Source organism: Petromyzon marinus, chromosome 35 (genome assembly GCF_048934315.1).
Source record: "Petromyzon marinus isolate PM22_M1 ecotype Great Lakes invasive population chromosome 35, UKy_Petmar_22M1.pri1.0, whole genome shotgun sequence".
Classification (NCBI taxonomy): Eukaryota; Metazoa; Chordata; class Hyperoartia; order Petromyzontiformes; family Petromyzontidae; genus Petromyzon; species Petromyzon marinus.
The window spans coordinates 13,782,482-13,802,969 of record NC_133701.1 but is presented as its reverse complement, the minus strand read 5'-3'; the positions used below and the strand labels follow the sequence as shown (position 1 = coordinate 13,802,969).

Genomic DNA, 20,488 nt, shown 5'->3' with positions numbered 1-20,488 from the left:
CTATCCTATGCACCAACATACACAATCACTCACCCACCCACTCTTCCACTCACCCGCCCACCCACCACACAGCAGGTCACTTCACTTCTCTTTCAGCTTCGCACCGCTCCACTTTGGAATTCCCTCCTCCCATCATACTCATCATCATCATCGTCTTTCCCCCCACCCCTCACTCAATTCAAGACACGTGTTACACTCCAACTATTACCGCTTTGCTAACAGTGCTGTTGGTTGCTGGCCGCGTGACGAGACAGGCCTCTGCTTGGAAGTTGCGTAAACATATTTCAATAAAAAAGGGAAAATATAAAAATGTATTAAAAAAATAGATCGCTAGAACACGTCGCTGCGTGTGTTGGCCTCAAGCCCGGCCCGGCCGCTCACGACCGTCATCTGGAGCGCTCTCCGCACGCAACAAGGCCGCCACGCTCATTGTAATAAACTACAAGTAAACTATTTTATTCCACAAGGGAAGGGCCACTGATCTACATAGCTCTTTTTCAAGAGTGGATGACTTGCCCAAGCTATAAATCGGATCTATATAAACTACTTATTTATTTACATGTAGTTACTTGCTTTCCTTTTTCTCTATGTTGTACTCCTATCGTGATGTTTGTCCTGTTCGCTGTTCTAACTTGCTGACCCGCCCAAAACGGACATCTGTGAAAAAGAGCTTCATAGCTCATCGGATTCCTCTTCCTGCAGTCTAAATATTCCTTTATGACTGTCACGTGGAACTTCATAGTAGTCAAATAGTCTAAACACGTGACATTGATTCTAAATTTGGAAAAACCGAAGGACCCAGAGTAAAATCCACACGACCACGGAGAAAGAGACACACAAACTCCAAATATACAGCAAGCGTCGTCAGGGTCAGGATCGAACCCACGTCCTCCTGCATACCAGGCGAGGTAACCCCCCTAATGGACTCTTCCTCGTTTTTCTCTTCTCTGGACGTTTTTTTATTTTTCCACAGTTTTTTCACGTTCCATTTAAGCAGCGGTGCGGGGCTGCTCTCCGGCGCCCCGTCGCGTCCGCGCCGCGGGGAGCGCGACTCTTCACTCGTCGACGGGATATTTAAACAAAATACTCATTTATGTGCTGGTATACATTTGTACGTGGAGGTACGGAAAGGCGGCATTGTCTGCTAATAGTTTTTGTTGTTGCTGCTTATATTCTCTGCAATACCGCAAATTATGGTCTCGAACTAGGACCCACATCTAAGAGAGAGAGCCCTTTGCCTATGCACATCTGGACAGTTCACCAGCGTCGGTTCAAGCAAGCAAGACTGCTGACGAGACACAGAATGCGTTGAACCGATGCAGCTGAAATTATGCGTAAAGAAACGCTGGTATGTTTGTGAGCGGAGGGACAGTAGTGGTGGCGGCGTACGCGTTGGCTCCGCTACTCACTTGGGGAAGATGGCCGTCATCTGGCTGGGGGTGTAGCTCGCGCGGCACGCAGGCTCCGTGCCGTTCCCTCCTCGAGCATCTTCCGTGGCGGCCCTGGGGGGGACGGGGGGTTGGGGGGCGAGTGGGGTCAGGGGGATTGACCGAGTGGGGTCAAGGAACCGAGGTGTCAGGGGTCAGGAAGAGGGGGTGACAGGGGGTCGCAGGGATGAAGTCAGCGGGATCGGAGAGACGGGGTGAGCGGGAGATCAGCGCCGTGTCGGGCGGAGAACGTAAATCAACTTTGAGCGGCGGCCACCACCGCGGCCTCTCTGACATCTGCCCCTTCCCCCACCCCCGCTCTCCCCCCGTGCACCTGTGGAGAATCTGAGCGTCACCCCCTATGGATGTCTCCGCCGTGCCGCCCCAACCGCACTCACTGCTGCATCTCCTGATGTCTAACTCCACCCCGGGGACGGGGGCAGGGGACGTGCAGCTCCCCCCCACTTCCCCAAACCCCCACCATCCCCCACCACCCGCTCTTTGCTTACCCAAATTAAACAAAAGGCCGCAAGGAACCGGGGTTTAAACGGCAATTTGAAGAACTTTAACAATTCGGGGCCACGGCTTGAATCACAAACTCATTCCGTTTACCATCTCGGGAGTCACCTCACGCGCCTCTTCTCAACGCTGCTATTGCCTGCGCCCATTGGCTTAAGCGTTCCATTAGCATAACTCAAACAGCACCGTCGCAAGGCTCCCACCGCCGCCTCCGCGGGATGCTAAAAGACGAGTCGGCGACTTGTTACGCCCGCTTACGAAAACACGCCGAGCGAGAGTCGACGGCTTTGTTCACTTAAAGTAAATAAGCGATTTCTGCCGGCCCGAGGAGGAATTAACCTCTCGCACGATTCAGCAACGCGAGGGCCCCGAGCGGCATCATCATGGCGTAGAGGGATGGATGTTTTAACGGCGCCGGCATCTTCTTTATCGGCGGGCAAGTGAGCGAGTGGCGCGACCGCCGCGGCGGCCTAGCGGGATAATTACAAAGGCATGTCTCGACTCACCCTCGCGGCTCGAACTTCAGCACGAATCCCAGCCGATCAAACTCTGCAACGAAGAGAGAGAGGGGGGGAGGGAAACAAGCAGAACAAGGTCTCGTCACTCGGCGGCCCGGCCGCCCGGCTCTCCCACCGGGCCCTGCGGCCCCGAGGCAGCGGCCGCACTCGGGGCATTAACCGTGGCGCTTCCCACGACTTGAAACGTCGCGCCGAGCGCACACGGGCGGAGGCAGCCTGCGTAAAGTGGGAAAGGAGGCCTGCGCTCGTACGCAAGTCTGGCGCGGCACGCACGTTAAGGGCCGCAAGCGACACGTACCGTCGGGTCCGTGTGGGGTCGCTCGAGGCGCAGATGGGAACGGTGCGAGTTTTGTTTGAGGGACCGCAGGCCAGCGCTCGCCGCTGCCGAGCCTGCGCCGGGACACGGTGAATCGCGCGGAGGAAATCGCATTCCGAGTCGGTCGGCCGGTTCTTGGGCGCAGCGCGGGTCCTTCGGCCACGTCGAATTCGCAAGAGACGTCCGTTTGGACTTTGGGCCACCGTCGGAGCACGGGCGACGGTCACGGCGGTCCGGCCACGGTGGCGTCGGCGACTGCAGCGCCACTTCCTGCCTCTTTGGTCATGCGCGCTATGAGCGAGCTCACGGATCGGCCAGACCGGCGAGAACGGAGTCGGATCAATCAGTAAATGGGCGGCTGCTTGTCTCAAATTGTAATTGACAACGGCTGCATTAGATCGGAGGAAAGCTTTGTTTATTCTTTAAAATTGCTTGAAAACTACCTCGGAAAATATAACTCATGGAAATGTAATCCATTTGAATCATTTGAAACGTTTCTAACTCGCGTGCCGTGTGAAACTGCCACTGCTCAGGACTACTCAGAGCGACCCGGCACGGGACTTATGCGAGCGTAATTATTGACTCGTCTTACCCCGTTGTTAGAGGACCATTATAATAACCGCAGTTATCGGGGGGTCCAAAACAAAGAGGAGCTAGCGAGAGAGGGTTGGGGAGTGGGGAGGGGATACGGGCAGGAGACCCGGGATGTGGGACGCGGGACATTCTATTCCCAGCACCGCCGGCGACCCGCGCAGATTTATCGCCCCGCTTGGCCGTTTTACATAAGCATCCGAGCGGCTTCAAAACAACAAATCTCACCGCTCAGCATCTGGTATTTTGCGTTAGAAAGTTGATTTCACCTCCGCGCACTCGGGGCCCAGCGTGGTGTTTTTGTTTGGCGCGGCGCGGAATCGGTGGACGGGACGGGGGTCGGCCCGGCGCGACGCGCAAACATGGCACGGACCGTTTTGGCGAGCCCGCTGCTTTCTCTCAAAACAGCGACGGCGGCGAACAAAGTTGAAGAATCGCTCGCAAGACATTCATCAGCGGCGGCGAGGAGGAACCCTACCCCGCAATACCCCCCCCACTCCCCCCCTGAACCCAGGGGGCCGCAAGGCTGCGGGCACAACAGCGGCGCAGTGGCACGGATGCGTGGAATGCGCCCGGCGTGGGCACTGCCGGCGCTCCGCGCGGATAAGCCCTGCCATTTTTATACACTTTATCGGAGGGGCCACAGGCGCCTCAATCGCCCTCGCGCCATTACTCAGCACGCTGTTGCGATGAGAGGGTGCCTGCCGGTCATTTAGCCTGGGCACTTCTGGGCGACACTTCTTCGCGAGACGCCGGGAGAAACGCACGCATGAGATAATCGTGACTTCACCGGCCGCTGCATCACCCCAAAGAAATCCTCGACTCCTCGCGCACGTGCACGTGCACATACGCGCAAACACGCGCGTGAGATGCAACCGCGACTCTTGAAAGGACGAAGCTCATGACCGTGGCACTGCATTTTCGGCATGCTTCAAGCGTGAGATTTTCTCCTCCTTGTCACACAGACTGCCAAACTTTACGAGCAAACAGCCTCGGCGGACTACACCTCTGCCCACGCGCGCGTAAATAAAAGCATTTTTTGCGCGCATGAGATGTTTTTGCCCCGTGGATGCCACGAGGGCCGTAAACACGCTGCTCCGTGCACCCATGTAGAGGCGTCGCGCCGAGCAGATGACCCCCCCTCCCCCGCCGCGTGCCGTGTTTGTACAATCCCAGCGCCGCAAACCCTCGCTCGCCTCCACCACCACTCTGTGTCACGTCACCGCCGCAATTGTTAACATGCCCTCTCGCTGACAAACATCCGCGGGGGAATCAAACGGGGCGCACACGGGACCAGAACCGCGAGCGCCCCGTGCAGGGCAAGTGGTGGTGAGGGGGGTGTCCGCAAGCTGCCCTGTAGTTCTCATTAAAGACAAAACGTTTTTTTTTTTGTAAAAATAACTTTTGAGGCTCGGTCCGTGGACGGGCGCACGTTTGAATCAGACGGCGAGAAGAGCCGTGATGCCGGGAGAGATGCGGGGAGAGATGCTGGGGGAGATTCGGGGAGAGACACGGGGAGAGACACGGGGAGAGATGCCGAGAGACACGCAGGGAGAGACCGTGTGGAGAGACGCCGGGAATCCACGCCGGGAACCCACCGCGATGCAAAACCCTGCACCGTTCCGTCCGGCAACATCAACCACTAATCACTTGCCAACTTCCGCTTTATAGACAGGGCCTAATTTGGCAATGCGACCTGACTGCTTTGACAAGACAAAAAAAAACACACCCCCCAGCTCGGCCACTCACCAAAATAAAACCATCATCACCGTCGTGTTTATAGTGCGGCCATTCCGAGCTCAACACGGCACGCTCGAACGTAACTTGCCCCCGCGTCTCGTAAACTGGTCCTCGCGCTCGTATTTTGCATTTTGCCGCCGAATTCCGAGTGGGCTGCGGCAGGAGACAGGACCGCGGTCCGGGGCACGCACGCCCCGGTGGGCGGCGTGCCACTCGGTGCTCACTGGCACAGGGGTTTTGTATAGGGCGCCCCGCGTGGCATCGAGCACGTGTCCGTGGGTACCGGTGAGCTCGGCGTGGGCTACGTGGGCGCGGTTCCGACGAGATAAACATCTCGTGAGATCTGGCACGACACAGGACGGAACGCACCACGGCGACAATGTGTTCCCCACCGGGGCCACGCTGAGCAGCAGACGGGAGGCTCGAGGGGCCACTGCTCATGGTGACGATTCGGCACGGGACAATCCACACCCCCCACCGCCCCCCGGCGACTCCACAAAGTCCCCATTCTGGGACACAATTCTACTCCAGAATGAGCTCGAGCGTTGCGTCATTGTTGTTACTGTCGCCATCCATCTCACTCCAGCTCACGAGCTTATCTCATCGCTCCATCGCCGGCGGTGGTCATGCCGCTTCATCACCGGTGTCATCCGGCGACCATCAGTGGACATTTTCTCCCTTCGCTGCCGCTCCATCCAACGATGACGTGTCCAGCCCGACGCAACTCTTTTCAACGATCAACCTGGGCGTCTCTCGTTTTGTTTCTCGACTAATCCCTTCTCACCGTCACTCGGTGAACATTCCCAGCATACGTCTCTCCACTTGCGAAAACTTTTCGGGAACCGTATATACCCTAGATTCTCTTACATGCCTCCTGATTCAACGCCGCGTATCGCGAGCACAATAATCGAGTGTAATAATCGACGGATCGCTGCATTGTTATGACCAACTGCCACAGCCAGCATATAGAACGCCCCCGCTGGGCCGTGAGTAGCACCCTGGCAGGGTCACCTCTTCTCACCCATGCAGCTCAGGGCATCAGGCAGGGTCTGCAGGTGACAGCTGCACTCGAACTCAATGACCCTTGAGTTCCTCTCTTCCATCCTCCAGCTTCCTTCGTCCGATCTTGACTTGTTGCCTTTATATTCACCATGCGGGCCTTCCTTCTAGTCCATCAAGCGGCACTTTTTCTGTCTCAGACTCTCTTCAGTTCTCAGTGCACCCTGGGCAAGCATTGGGACTGCTTGCCCACTCGCCCATTCGCTACCCCGCCCGCTCCCCAGCCCACCCACCCGGTCGCCCACCCGCTCGCGGATCACCTGGGCAGCTGTGGTTGGAGAAGAGCACGGAGAACAATGGAGCAGCGAGAAGCCTGGAGTAGAGCTCCGCGCCGCCGCCGCTGCTGTGCTGCCCCCTGCTGCTCGTGGCACGCACGCGCAGGGCTCACGACGGGGAGCGTCACCGCAGGACTCGCCACGGACAGCGCCACTGCAGGGGGCACGGGGGTGGTGCATAGCGGGGGGCAGCTGGCGAGATGAACCCCTCGCCTCCCCGCAAATCGATGAAGATGTATCACAAATTCATCACCATCAGCCATCGTCAATCCAAGGCCTCTCCAAGCAGCCGCCATCTTCCGCGATCCCGCGATGTAACGATCCACCCGCGCAGGAACCAAGCTCACCGCTCCATCCCCCCGGTTGGACATCGGCTTGGGTGCGTTCCATCCATCGTCCATCATCCCTGCTATCCGTGACGCATCCTGTCCAGGCCCCACTCGCTTCTCTTCATAGTCTGGATGATGATGATGATGTTGTCTCTATCCTGTTCTCTAATCCACGCGTTCCTCGTCTCTCCGTCTCTCAGTGCCATCCCACGCGCGCGTCTCGTGCACTTGTCGCTTTTTGTTCCGCAAGTTTGGTTCGTGGCCGCGGTGTCGGCAGCAGGAGGTGCTGCTACCATGCTCTGGCGAGACACATTCTACTTCTTATCTTGGGCGTTTGTGACCAAAATACTCACTCTAGGGGCACAACAGCACTATGAGACACATCATGTAAAAACATGACAACAATAATATATATAGTTATAGCCTACGTATGTTTGTATACGGGGTGAAAACTTTACAATAGGTTTTACCCTTTCTGGCAATAAAACAGGTGCTAAGATGTTCAAACACCAAATAGAATCCTTTTTCAAGGAATCCTGTCTGCATTAACCACACGTTTGTTTGTCAACTCGTAATTTATGTTATTTTCGTGGCGATTTATTTCTGTGCGGTTAAATCAGGCGTGGTCCAAAACATCACCCATCACATATTTTTCTGTGATTATTGACGAGCGTGTGGATTTTTTAATTCGATACCTGAATTGCTTTTAGACGTTTTTTTACATCATTCAGTCGTACGCAAGCGAACCACCCCCACCGCGGCAGCCGTACGTACGCCCGCCGCGGAAACCGTTCCTCGATCCAATCTATTCGTGGCCGCCGCTGCAAGACGGGATGCAGGGGTCCACGTGGGGTGGTGCCCTGGACGTGACGTGGCCGGGAACCCAACGCCGAGCGCGACGGCCGCATTCCGCGCACTCGACGCGGTCCAGCGGCACGAGGGAGGGAACGCGTGGTGGGATGGCGACGGGCGCTGTACGGGGGGCGGTTAGCGGGGCAGGCGACGAGCAGTTGAGGACCTACGAGCGGCACGAGCGGCGTCGTCGCCGAGGGTTAATTGGAAGCGCAGAAGCAGCTCGAGCCCGGACTGGAAAATAAAATGGGGAGGGGGAGTGGGGTTATGGGGGAGAGGGTACGGAGGGGAGGGGCACTCACGTGGCTCGTGGGCCCAGGCCACCTGGTGCAGCTTGCCGGAGGAGTAGTAGAGGAACCCCACCACCAGGGTGAGGCAGAGCGCCGCAAGGACGCTGCGCGCCATCGGGAGCGCGCTCATCCTCACATCGTCATCCTCACATCGTCATCCTCACATCGTCCTGCCGTCTGCTCCCTCGCCCCGCATCGCGCACGCGGGGGGGGGGGGGGGGTGAGAAGTGATGATGAAGATGATGAGGGATGAAAGAGAGGCGGGTAAATGCGTGTTGGTAGAGCTCTGCGTGAAGGATGAGAGGGAAGTGAGTAAGGGGTGAGAGGGAAGTGAGTGAGGGGTGAGAGGGAAGTGGGTGAGGGGTGAGGGGGAAGTGGGTGAGGGGTGAGGGGGAAGTGGGTGAGGGGTGAGGGGGAAGTGGGTGAGGGGTGAGGGGGAAGTGGGTGAGGGGTGAGGGGGAAGTGGGTGAGGGGTGAGGGGGAAGTGGGTGAGGGGTGAGGGGGAAGTGGGTGAGGGGTGAGGGGGAAGTGGGTGAGGGGTGAGGGGGAAGTGGGTGAGGGGTGAGGGGGAAGTGGGTGAGGGGTGAGAGGGAAGTGGGTGAGGGGTGAGGGGGAAGTGGGTGAGGGGTGAGGGGGAAGTGGGTGAGGGGTGAGGGGGAAGTGGGTGAGGGGTGAGGGGGAAGTGGGAGAGGGGTGAGGGGGAAGTGGGTGAGGGGTGAGGGGGAAGTGGGTGAGGGGTGAGGGGGAAGTGGGTGAGGGGTGAGGGGGAAGTGGGTGAGGGGTGAGAGGGAAGTGGGTGAGGGGTGAGGGGGAAGTGGGTGAGGGGTGAGAGGGAAGTGGGTGAGGGGTGAGGGGGAAGTGGGTGAGGGGTGAGGGGAAGTGGGTGAGGGGTGAGGGGAAGTGGGTGAGGGGTGAGGGGGAAGTGGGTGAGGGAGGGAAGTGGGTGAGGGGTGAGGGGGAAGTGGGTGAAGGGTGAGGGGAAGTGGGTGAGGGGTGAGAGGGAAGTGGGTGAGGGGTGAGGGGGAAGTGGGTGAGGGGTGAGGGGGAAGTGGGTGAGGGGTAAGTGGGTGAGGGGTGAGGGGGAAGTGGGTGAGGGGTGAGAGAGAAGGGTGAGGGGTGAGGGGGAAGTGGGTGAGGGGTGAGGGGGAAGTGGGTGAGGGGTGAGGGGGAAGTGGGTGAGGGGTGAGAGGGAAGTGGGTGAGGGGTGAGGGGGAAGTGGGTGAGGGGTGAGGGGGAAGTGGGTGAGGGGTGAGGGGGAAGTGGGTGAGGGGTGAGGGGAAGTGGGTGAGGGGTGAGGGGGAAGTGGGTGAGGGGTGAGGGGGAAGTGGGTGAGGGGTGAGGGGGAAGTGGGTGAAGGGTGAGGGGAAGTGGGTGAGGGGTGAGAGGGAAGTGGGTGAGGGGTGAGGGGGAAGTGGGTGAGGGGTGAGGGGGAAGTGGGTGAGGGGTGAGGGGGAAGTGGGTGAGGGGTGAGGGGGAAGTGGGTGAGGGGTGAGGGGGAAGTGGGTGAGGGGTGAGAGGGAAATGGGTGAGGGGGAAGTGGGTGAGGGGTGAGAGGGAAGTGGGGGAGGGGTGAGAGGGAAGTGGGTGAATGATTGACATATAATGAGTGGGCACAGTGGTTGTAACACAGACACAACAACAACCGCCATTCGCCACTAAGTGGCGGTGACGTCACCACGACGCTTGTGCCAGGCCATGTGCACCTTGAGGCCACGTGAAGTGTCGAACGCCCGCTGGCAGGAGGTCAATGGGCAGACCCAGGTGCCACGTGTCGACTGACTGATGCACCACCTGTGCCCCCTACTGTGCCAACCTGCTGTGCTTTAGCCACCCGGCGCTCCGCTCATTGTTGTGAGCATCGCTCCTCCGCCCTCCGCTGTTGTTGGAGGGCGACTACCTCCAACTGCCCAGTAGCGTCCTTCACAAGCCTCCTCCAAAGAGGCCGATCGTGACACCGCTGGTACCAGTCATCGGCAAGTCCACGCAGCTCCACGTCCTCCTGTACCACATCGCTCCATCTCTTCTCTAGCCCGTGCCACGCCCGTTTAGTCCCCTCAATGCTGCCGAACAAAAGCTGTTTCAGCATGCGGTGGCTGGGCATGCGGGCTACATGACCCAGCCAACGCAGCCTTGCCTGCCGGAGGAGCTCACCGATGGGACCTTGCCCAGATCTTTCAAGGATGTGTGAGCTCACACAATCCAACCTGATTAAACCCAGGATGGATCGTAGGCAGGCTAGCCTAAATGTTTCTAACCAGCAAAGATGTTCCATTAAGGGGGCCCACGTGTCGCAAGCGTAGAGAAGGGAGGGAATGACCGTGGCCGAGAAGACCTGAAGCTTAATGTGGAGCGACAGACCAGGTAGCTTCCACACAGCGTTACGAAACCGATGAAAAGATATTGCCGCTCGACTGATTCGGAGTGAGACCTCTGCTGTTAAACTGGAGCCGGTCATAAGCACACTGCCCAGGTATGGGAAACTCTCCACTCTCTCCACAACTGCCCCATCACCGATTGGGATTTGTGGGGGTGGAGTGTCCGATGGTACAAAATACCCAGGCAGGTGCTTAGTTTTGGTAGGGCTGATGGTAAGGCAACATCTCTTAGTGGCATGCACCAGTCTCAGCAGCAGCGTCTCCAACTCCTCCTCTGAATGAGCCGCTATTACCAAATCATCGGCATACATAACGTGGTTGAGCAGTCGGGAGCCATCCCTTGACCGCACCCGGGCATCGATCAGCCTCCCATTATATCTGTACCAAATGGAGATTCCCCCGGTACAGCTATTGAAGGCTTCACGAACTACGTGGTCAAAATATATGTTAAATAATGTGGGAGCCAGAGGACATCCCTGTCGCACCCCAAGGTGGACAGGGAATGGCTCCGAGTCCCGGCCACGTAGTTTTACCTGGGCCCGCTCACCATCATGAAGGTCCTTAATGATCGTGAGCAGGGGGTCAGGGACTCCAAAAGCACGAAGAACAACCAACAGCCCAGGCCTACTGATGGTATCATAGGCCTTGACCAGGTCAATAAAGCAGCGATATAGGTCTTGTTGGAATTCCCTACACCTCTGCTGTAGCAGACGGAGAGAAATTATGGCATCTGTGCAGGACCGCCCTTTCCTGAAACCGCTTTGGGGCTCCGCAAGCCTCTCCTCAGCGTGCCTGGCAAGGCGATGTTGAATAATCCTTGCCAGGACGTTTTCCGGCACACTGAGGAATGAGATGCCCCTGCAGTTGTTACACAGACACACACACAGACACACACACACTCTATGTAATAACACCAACAGACAACTGCACATGGTGCAACCCCCGCTGTAGTTTCATGTTACGCGACTGACCTCCCCCTCGCTTCCCGGCCGATCAAGGCTCCGTGGCCCGACTGTTCCGGCGACGCTGGGCCAACCACTCGCTCGCACTCACGCTGGCCAATGAGTGACTCCGGGGAGGCGGCGTTACATAACGGGCTGCCCTGGTCAGAGTCCCCCCCGCTCCCCCGCTCCCAATGCACCCGCCCCTACCCCCTTGCCACCACTCACCACATCCCTGCAAGCCAAGTCGGTGCTCGAATTGTGTGGCGTTAACACCGACGGGCACCGACATGCCACGGCCACCGGTGGCACCTCTGCGCACGAAAAGAAAGCACGAACCAACAAATGAATCCACGACACCTCGCTGATCTCATATTCTTGGTTCTTTCGGTAAAGTCACGTAGAAGGGAAACAATAAAATAATAAAAATATAAAACAATAAAATTATCACGACGTTTCGACTGCAACACAAGCAATCATCATCAGGTGTGAAAACGACAGCAAGAAAATTCGAAAAAAGTGGCTTTTTTTTTTACTTTAGCACCACGGAGAGCGATTTGGCAGTTATTCAGATGGACGAGTCCATCTATGCGCAGAAAAGAGGAGGGGGAGACGAAAATAATGGACGCGGTCTGAAAGCCACCGTAAGCGTGAACAATCAATTAAGAACCGAAACGGTTTATCAAATCCTTCCAATGATTGCTAAGCCAGAATCCATCTTCTCGGTTGAAATTGTCTGTTTGTATATGTGGATAGCCTCATGAACGAATCTTTCATGGTAGCCAGATGGCTTGCAAAGAACCTCTGTCTTGGAGAAGTCAATGTCATGTGAGCCTACTGAACTATAACAGTGATCTGCCAGGGCCGAGGTGTTGGTCCTACCGTGTTTTAGGTCTGCTTTGTGTTCACGAATGCGGTCCGAGACATGTCGTTTGGTTTCTCCAATGTAACTACTACCACAGAGGCAACTTAGTTTGTAGACGCCAGGGTACTGTATGTCCGGAATCACATATTTTACAGACGGAACCAGATCACGGATTTTATGTACTGTGTTGAATCGGACCTGGATCTTGTGTTTATTCAAGATGCCAGCTAGCATCCTCAGCAAAGATGAGCGTTTTGAATTATATCAATTAAAAAAGAGGGATGACATTGTCATCCTCTCAGCCGACAAGGGCAATGCCACTGTCATCATGGATAAAATAGAATATAACAACAAAATTAAAGAATTACTCAACGATGGCAGCTATACAAAAATAAAGAGATCCCACCAACAGCCTCGTCATTAAAACCAACAAAATCATTTATGATTCAACTGCATTAATTGATCAAACCAAACAGTTCTCGTTGAAACCCTCTGCTGCCAGACCACCAAGATTATATGGCCTTCCAAAGATACACAAAGAAGATACACCCCTTCGTCCCACCGTCTCTACTATCAACTCCCCCACCTACAAACTGGCTCGTTTTCTGTCTGAAATCCTGCGGCCTTTCACTGGAAAAACCACCTCTGCAGTACAAAATTCAACTCACCTGGTATCGACAATCGCGGGTATTTCCCTGTCCCCAGACGACCTGCTTGTCAGTTTTTATGTAGTTTCCTTATTCACCAAAGTTCCTGTACCTGACACCATCGCAATCATTGAAGACTTGGTTCATCAATGACTAAACACTGAGGTACCCCCCCTGGTGAGACACTGCTTAACCAATACATACTTCACTTGGAATGGAACTTTCTACAAACAAAGGGCACCCAAGGGCTCCCCCCTATCTCCGGTTGTAGCCAACATTTTCATGGATAAATTTGAGACTGACGCCATCCAGACTGCCACTCTGTGCCCAACCTTATGGAAGAGGTACATGGATGACACTTTTGTCATCTGGCCACATGGCCGGCCTGCTCTAAACCAATTCCTCGACAACATCAATTCCATACACCCAGCCATCAGATGTACCATGGAAGTCGAAAAAGATGGCAAGCTACCTTTTTTATATGTCCTAATAAAAAAGAGACCTGATGGTTCAATGAGCCACTCTGTCTACAGGAAAGCTACCCATACGGATGCTTACCTGAAACCGGATTCCCACCACCATCCATCCCAGAAGAATTCCCTCATCAAGACTCTGTACCATAGAGCCCAATGCATATCCGACCAGGAACACATAACCAGTGAACTCAAGCACGTACACCAAGCTCTTAAAGCTAATGGTTACTCCGACTACACAATCGCCAAAGCTATCACTCCAACCATGAAGAAGGACCCTCTTGAGGAGACTTTCAAAACCATCACTTTACCCTACATTGCGGGGATCACAAAAAAGATCTCCAAAATCTTGAATAAACACAAGATCCAGGTCCAATTCAACACATTACATAAAATCCGTGATCTGGTTCCGTCTGTAAAAGATGTGTTTCCGGACATACAGTACCCTGGCGTCTACAAACTAAGTTGCCTCTGTGGTAGTAGTTACATTGGAGAAACCAAACGACGTCTCGGACCGCATTCGTGAACACAAAGCAGACGTAAAACACAGTAGGACCAACACCTCGGCCCTGGCAGATCACTGTTATAATTCAGTAGGCTCACATGACATTGACTTCTCCAAGACAGAGGTTCTTTGCAAGCCATCTGACTATCATGAAAGATTCGTTCATGAGGCTATCCACATATACAAACACAGAGACAATTTCAACCGAGAAGATGGATTCTGGCTTAGCAATCATTGAAAGGATTTGATAAACCATTTCGGGTCCTAATTGATTGTTCACGCTTACGGTGGCTTTCAGACCGCATCCATTATTTTCGTCTCCCCCCTCCTCTTTTCCGAACATAGATGGACTCGTCCATCTGAATAACTGCCAAATCGCTCTCCGTGGTGCTAACGTTAAAAAAACGCCACTTTTTTCAAATTTTCTTGCTGTGGTTTTCACACCTGATGATTGCTTGTGTTGCAGTCGAAACGTCGTGAGAATTTTATTGTTTTATAGTTTTATTATTTTGTTTCCCTTCTATGTGACTTTACCGAAGGAATCGAGAATATGAATCCCTGCAGTCACGAAATCTTTAAATAAAAACTCGCTGATCTCAAGGGGCATAAACCGATATCACACGAACTCCGCTCATCCTCACAACAGCAGCGGCGGCTTTTGGCCTAGCCATCGAACAGAGACGATGGTCACCGCATCACGCGCTTTCGGATACACTTCTGCAGCCGTCTGGAATGCTCTTCCTTCCGATATTAGGAAGCCACTTTTAAATCATCTAGATTGAAAGGTCATTTCATTCGAACTGCTTTTTGTGTTTAGTTTGTTGTCCTTGCCGCGCACCTCAGATTAGCACGGTTGGCTACGTGGGGCCCTTCTCCAACACAAAGGAGGGTCGCATTGCACTGCGAGCCGTCCGAACGGATTCTTCGTCTCGTGACGCCACGCGACGCTGACAGGAAAATTGGGATCAAAGATTATGGTGGCAAAATAACAACAACAAGAACAGAGCTCCGAGTCATTGTGGTCCATTCGGCGGCGGTGCCATTCCGTTTGGGGGTGAACCGAGCTGTGAGCTTCCCCCGTCACAGCAGTGCGCGCGCGCGCGACTGAGGCAACGTCTGTGGTGTCCGTGCAAGGCACCCGCTTGACTCAACCACACCTTTGCGTGTATGTATGTTGAACTACTTTTACACCGTACGTAGCCAACTGTGCTTCTCCAGCGGGGACGTTTGCCCAAACAATCGGCGAGGCTCACGGGTCCTTTGAAATCGAGGGGAATCGCAAGGACAGGGAGGGGCACGAGGAGCCCGGCGCCAGGGATTTAGTCGACTGGCGCCCCGAGGCAGCGTGGTCAAGGCGCTTCAGTCGTGCCACGTGGCCGGCGGGCGACGTCGTTCGCACGGCGCCACCGTCAGCCTCGCCGCGCGTCTGCGACGGCGCGGCCGCTCGTCGTGACGAGACGGCACGCGGCCCCGGGGGGAGGCCTTCGCCGCGGCTTGCACGCAAAGACGACGCGCGGGAAAGCGCGCGCACACAGAGACATAGACGAGGCGGCGGTAACTGAATTATCTAATAACCTCAATCCACAAACACATATATATGTTTCACCTTGCCTTAGCAGGTGCTCATATTCAAGGCTCATGAAGGCTGCAGCACTGGTTCGGCTACCACTCGCCACTGACGTTAACCGTGGCAGCTGGGAAATGAACTCGGCGAGGAAGGGAGTCAACAACAAGGGAGCAGTGCGGATCAGAGCGATAGCTCCACCGCTGCGTGGCTCCACCGCTGGGTGGCTACAAGCTGGGTAGCTCCGCGGGAGACGCCGTCTGACAGTGGAGGCGCGTGCGGCTCAGCCTGCGTTTTTGATTTTGGCCCCAGTAAGATTCCTCCATGAGACGTTCTAACGAGCGCCGTGAGTTCCTCTCTGGCTGCAGAGCCCAGCAGCACCGCGGCTGCTCGCTTTGACTTTCTCCCCCACTCTCTCTCTCTGTCTCGAGTGCTGCACGTGGCAATGTCCATGGCAGGGGAACTCCGCTGTCCTCGCTCCTTCCCCTCCCCTCCGTGGTGGTGACTGATGGCAGCCAGGCCTCACGCAGGCCATAGACGGCGTTGATCTCGGGAGCGACCTTCTGTGAATACTCAGTGGTGGGGGGTGGGGGGACGGGAAAGCCTTGGCGGGGCAGCTCTCGACCACCAAATTGCAATAATTAGTAAAGCTGGTCGCGCAACGAACGGTTTAACAATCGTCATCGGCCGTGGTCAATGCACTGCTGGATGAAGGCCTCCCCATGCCGCCGCCAACTTCCACACGATTCTGCGATGGAACGATCCATCCGGCACCTGGTGATGCACAAACTGATTCTGCCGCTCCATCTCCTTCACGGTGGAAGCCCTCTCGGGAGCGTTCCGTTCCTTGGCTGCCACTCCGTTGTTATTATTATTATTATACCTGACCATTGGCCATCGTCCCTTGTGACCGCGACACATCCTGTCCTGCCTAAGGCCTACTCGCTTCTCTTTGGAAGAAGTCACCAACCCACGGATATTCTCTAATCCACATGTTCCTCTGCCTCGGCTGAATATCAGCTTGCTGGCAGACCCGTGAGATGGCGCGTGACCAGCAACCACAGTTATAGGGAGAGGGAAACCCATGCGGTGTGCCGGGCATGGAAATATTGTCAGGGTTGTCGAGGCAGACAGACCCAGCTGCAATTGTAGTTAAACAAAGCGATTACCTGCTCATGAGATAATTTGAGGCAATGGTGCTCAACTCCTTTATTACAGCCTTGCAACGCCAGTTGTGAAATTCCACATTCCTATGGCGGGGCGGAGTCCAATCAGGCATAGCCGCAAACCGTCGGGACGCCTCAGGCAGACGTCGGAAAAACAGAGAAGGCCGGGAAGAGATGCAACTGTGCCGTGACGAGCAGCACCACACCTCGCCACACCACGCACACCGCAAACACCGCACACAACACAAACACCACACTCACCGCACACATGACACACACACCACACTTAACACACACACCACACACTCACTGTACACACCACACACAACACACACACCACACTCAACACACACCACACTCACCGCACACACGACACACACACCACACTCAACACACACACCACACTCACTGTACACACCACACACAACACACACACCACACTCAACACACACACCACACGCAATACACACACACACCACACTCAACACACACACCACACTCACTGTACACACCACACACAACACACACACCACACTCAACACACACCACACGCAATACACACACACACCACACTCAACACACACACCACACTCACTGTACACACCACACACAACACACACACCACACTCAACACACACACCACACTCACCGCACACACGACACACACACCACACTCAACACACACACCACACTCACTGCACACACCGCACTCACTGTACACACCACACACAACACACACACCACACTCAACACACACACCACACGCAATACACACACCACACTCACCGCACACACCGCACTCACTGTACACACAACACACACACCGCAAGCACCACACACACCGCAAGCACCACACACACCGCACACAACACAAACACCACACTCACCGCACACACAACACACACACCGCAATCAACACACACACCGCACGCTGTGCACCGCGGCGGTGGCGGTGAGCTCTCACCACCCGCCACGCGCCGCACCTCTGCGCCACCCCCTGCTTCACTGCCACCACCCTAACAACGAAGGGGGGGCGCTATCGCCAACGCTGCCCGTCCCGCCGCCTCAACTGCGCGGGCCCCGGAGCCACGCGTGGGCGGCGTGGAGAACGGGGGGCCCCGGTGCCTTCACGAGCCACCGGGGAAGAGGAAGGGGCGGGGGGGTGCGGAAGCCGTCCGTCGCCGCGGCGACGGCTTCACGGCCGACCCCGACGGTGGCGGCCACGAGGGGTTTGCGCTCAGCCTGCGCGGGCGTCAAATTTCCGACGATTTCTGCGAGGTGGCCGGCGCCGCGGTGAAGTACGGTCAAACAGCCCTCCACGACCCGCGCGGCGTGGGGAGGTCACGCGTCCTCGCGGTGGATTGACACAAGGTCCCCGTGCGTGTACGGATTACCAAGACCCGAAGCCTGCTGCCGTTTGTGACTGTTGGAGTGACTGCCGGCATAGCTACCAGCGTGACTGCCAGAGTGACTGCCAGCGTGACCGCCAGAGTGACTGCCAGCGTGACTGCCGGCATAGCTACCAGAGTGACTGCCAGAGTCACCGCCAGAGTGACTGCCAGAGTGACTGCCAGAGTGATTGCCAGAGTGACCACCAGAGTGACTGCCAGAGTGACTGCCAGAGTCACCGCCAGAGTGACTGCAGGCATAGCTACCAGCATGACAGCCAGCGTGACCGCCAAAGTGACTGCAGGCATAGCTACCAGCATGACTGCCAGCGTGACCACCAGAGTGACTACCAGAGTGACTGCCAGCGTGACCGCCAGAGTGACTGCCAACGTGACCGCCAGAGTGACCGCCAGAGTGACTGCCAGAGTGACCGCCAGAGTGACTGCCAGCGTGACCGCCAGAGTGACTGCCATAGTGACTGCAGGCATAGCTACCAGTGTGACTGCCAGCGTGACTGCCAGAGTGACTGCCAGAGTCACCGCCAGAGTGACTACCAGAGTGACCGCCAGAGTGACTGCCAGAGTCACCGCCAGGGTGACTGCAGGCATAGCTACCAGTGTGACTGCCAGAGTGACTTCTGGCATAGCTACCAGCATGACTGCCAGCGTGACCGCCAGAGTGACTGCCAGAGTGACTTCTGGCATAGCTACCAGCATGACTGCCAGTGTGACTGCCAGCGTGACCGCCAGAGTGACTGCCAGAGTCACCGCCAGAGTGACTACCAGAGTGACCGCCAGAGTGACTGCAGGTATAGCTACCAGTGTGACTGCCAGCGTGACCGCCAGAGTGACTGCCAGAGTGACTGCCAGAGTCACCGCCAGAGTGACTGCCAGAGTGACTGCAGGCATAGCTACCAGTGTGACTACCAGCGTGACCGCCAGAGTGACTACCAGTGTGACTGCCAGAGTGACTGCAGGCATAGTTACCAGTGTGACTGCCAGCGTGACCACCAGAGTGACTACCAGAGTGACCGCCAGAGTGACTGCCAGTGTCACCGCCAGAGTGACTACCAGAGTGACCGCCAGAGTGACTGCCAGTGTCACCGCCAGAGTGACTGCCAGAGTGACTGCCAGTGTCACCGCCAGAGTGACTACCAGAGTGACTGCCAGTGTCACCGCCAGAGTGACTGCCAGAGTGACTGCCAGTGTCACCGCCAGAGTGACTGCCAGAGTGACTGCCAGTGTCACCGCCAGAGTGACTGCCAGAGTGACTGCCAGTGTCACCGCCAGAGTGACTACCAGAGTAACCGCCAGAGTGACTGCCAGTGTCACCGCCAGAGTGACTACCAGAGTGACTGCCAGAGTGACCGCCAGAGTGACCGCCAGCAGGTTGCTTAAGGAGCCAACGAGGGCAGTGTATAACCAAGATGGCGATGTCCTCACCGTGGCCAAGCCCAGCGATTACGACATCGCTACCACCGCACCTCCTCACCACCACCGCACCTCCTCACCGCCACTCCTCACCACCACCACCGCACCTCCTCACCACCACCGCACCTCCTCACCACCACCGCACCTCCTCACCGCCACTTCTCACCACCACCACCGCACCTCCTCACCGCCACTCCTCACCACCACCACCGCACCTCCTCACCACCACCGCACCTCCTCACCGCCACTCCTCACCACCACCACCACCGCACTTCCTCACCACCACCGCACCTCCTCACCACCACCGCACCTCCTCACCACCACCGAACCTCCTCACCGCCACCGCACCTCCTCACCGCCACCGCACCTCCTCACCGCCACTCCTCACCGCCACCGCACCTCCTCACCGCCACTCCTCACCACCACCACCGCACCTCCTCACCACCACCGCACCTCCTCACCGCCACTTCTCACCACCACCACCGCACCTCCTCACCACCACCGCACCTCCTCACTGCCACCTCACCTCCTCACTGCCACCGCAACTCCTCACCACCACCGCACCTCCTCACCGCCACTCCTCACCACCACCACTGCACCTCCTCACCACCACCACTGCACCTCCTCACCACCACCGCACCTCCTCACCACCACCGCACCTCCTCACCGCCACCGCACCTCCTCACCGCCACCGCACCTCCTCACCGCCACCGCACCTCCTCACCGCCACCGCACCTCCTCACCACCACCGCACCTCCTCACCGCCACTCCTCACCGCCACCGCACCTCCTCACCGCCACCGCACCTCCTCACCGCCATCGTACCTCCTCATCGCCACTCCTCACCACCACCGTCACTCCTCACCGCCACCACACCTCCTCACCGCCACCGCACCTCCTCACCGCCACCGCACCTCTTCACTGCCATCGCACCTCCTCACCGCCACTCCTCACCCCCACCGCACCTCCTCACCGCCACCGCACCTCCTCACCGCCACCGCACCTCGTCACCACCACCGCGCTCTACTATTCATGCAGTCGACACACAGAGGCCACCAAGATCTACCCGGACAGCCTCGTACCGTGTGACCTTCGACTCTCACAGACTAACATGGAGACCCACAGGCTCACAAGGAGGCCCATGGGAGACTGCCCTGACAGTCCCCCATCATCTGCTCTTAAGTCTCCTCTTCCACTTGTGTCTCCGGGGGCAGCCTC

At 56.7% G+C, this 20,488-nt stretch overlaps 1 protein-coding gene across 5 annotated transcripts in view; it reads right to left on the bottom strand.

The window, feature by feature from the left end:
• Positions 1-20,488, bottom strand: part of LOC116957755 (CMP-N-acetylneuraminate-beta-1,4-galactoside alpha-2,3-sialyltransferase-like) — a 131,508-nt gene that overhangs the window by 107,417 nt on the left and 3,603 nt on the right. For 2 of the 5 annotated variants that reach the window (XM_076071950.1, XM_076071952.1), the window contains exons 2-4: positions 7,929-8,093; positions 2,453-2,495; positions 1,410-1,502 (exon numbers count right to left, since the gene is read on the bottom strand). In XM_076071950.1, coding sequence (XP_075928065.1) covers positions 1,410-1,502; positions 2,453-2,495; positions 7,929-8,046 — 254 coding nt within the window. In that variant the 5' untranslated portion in view covers positions 8,047-8,093. Of the gene's footprint in view, positions 1-1,409; positions 1,503-2,452; positions 2,496-7,928; positions 8,101-11,460; positions 11,547-20,488 lie in introns of all 5 variants that reach the window. The other 3 variants (XM_076071951.1, XM_076071953.1, XM_076071954.1) reach the window with 3 other exon arrangements.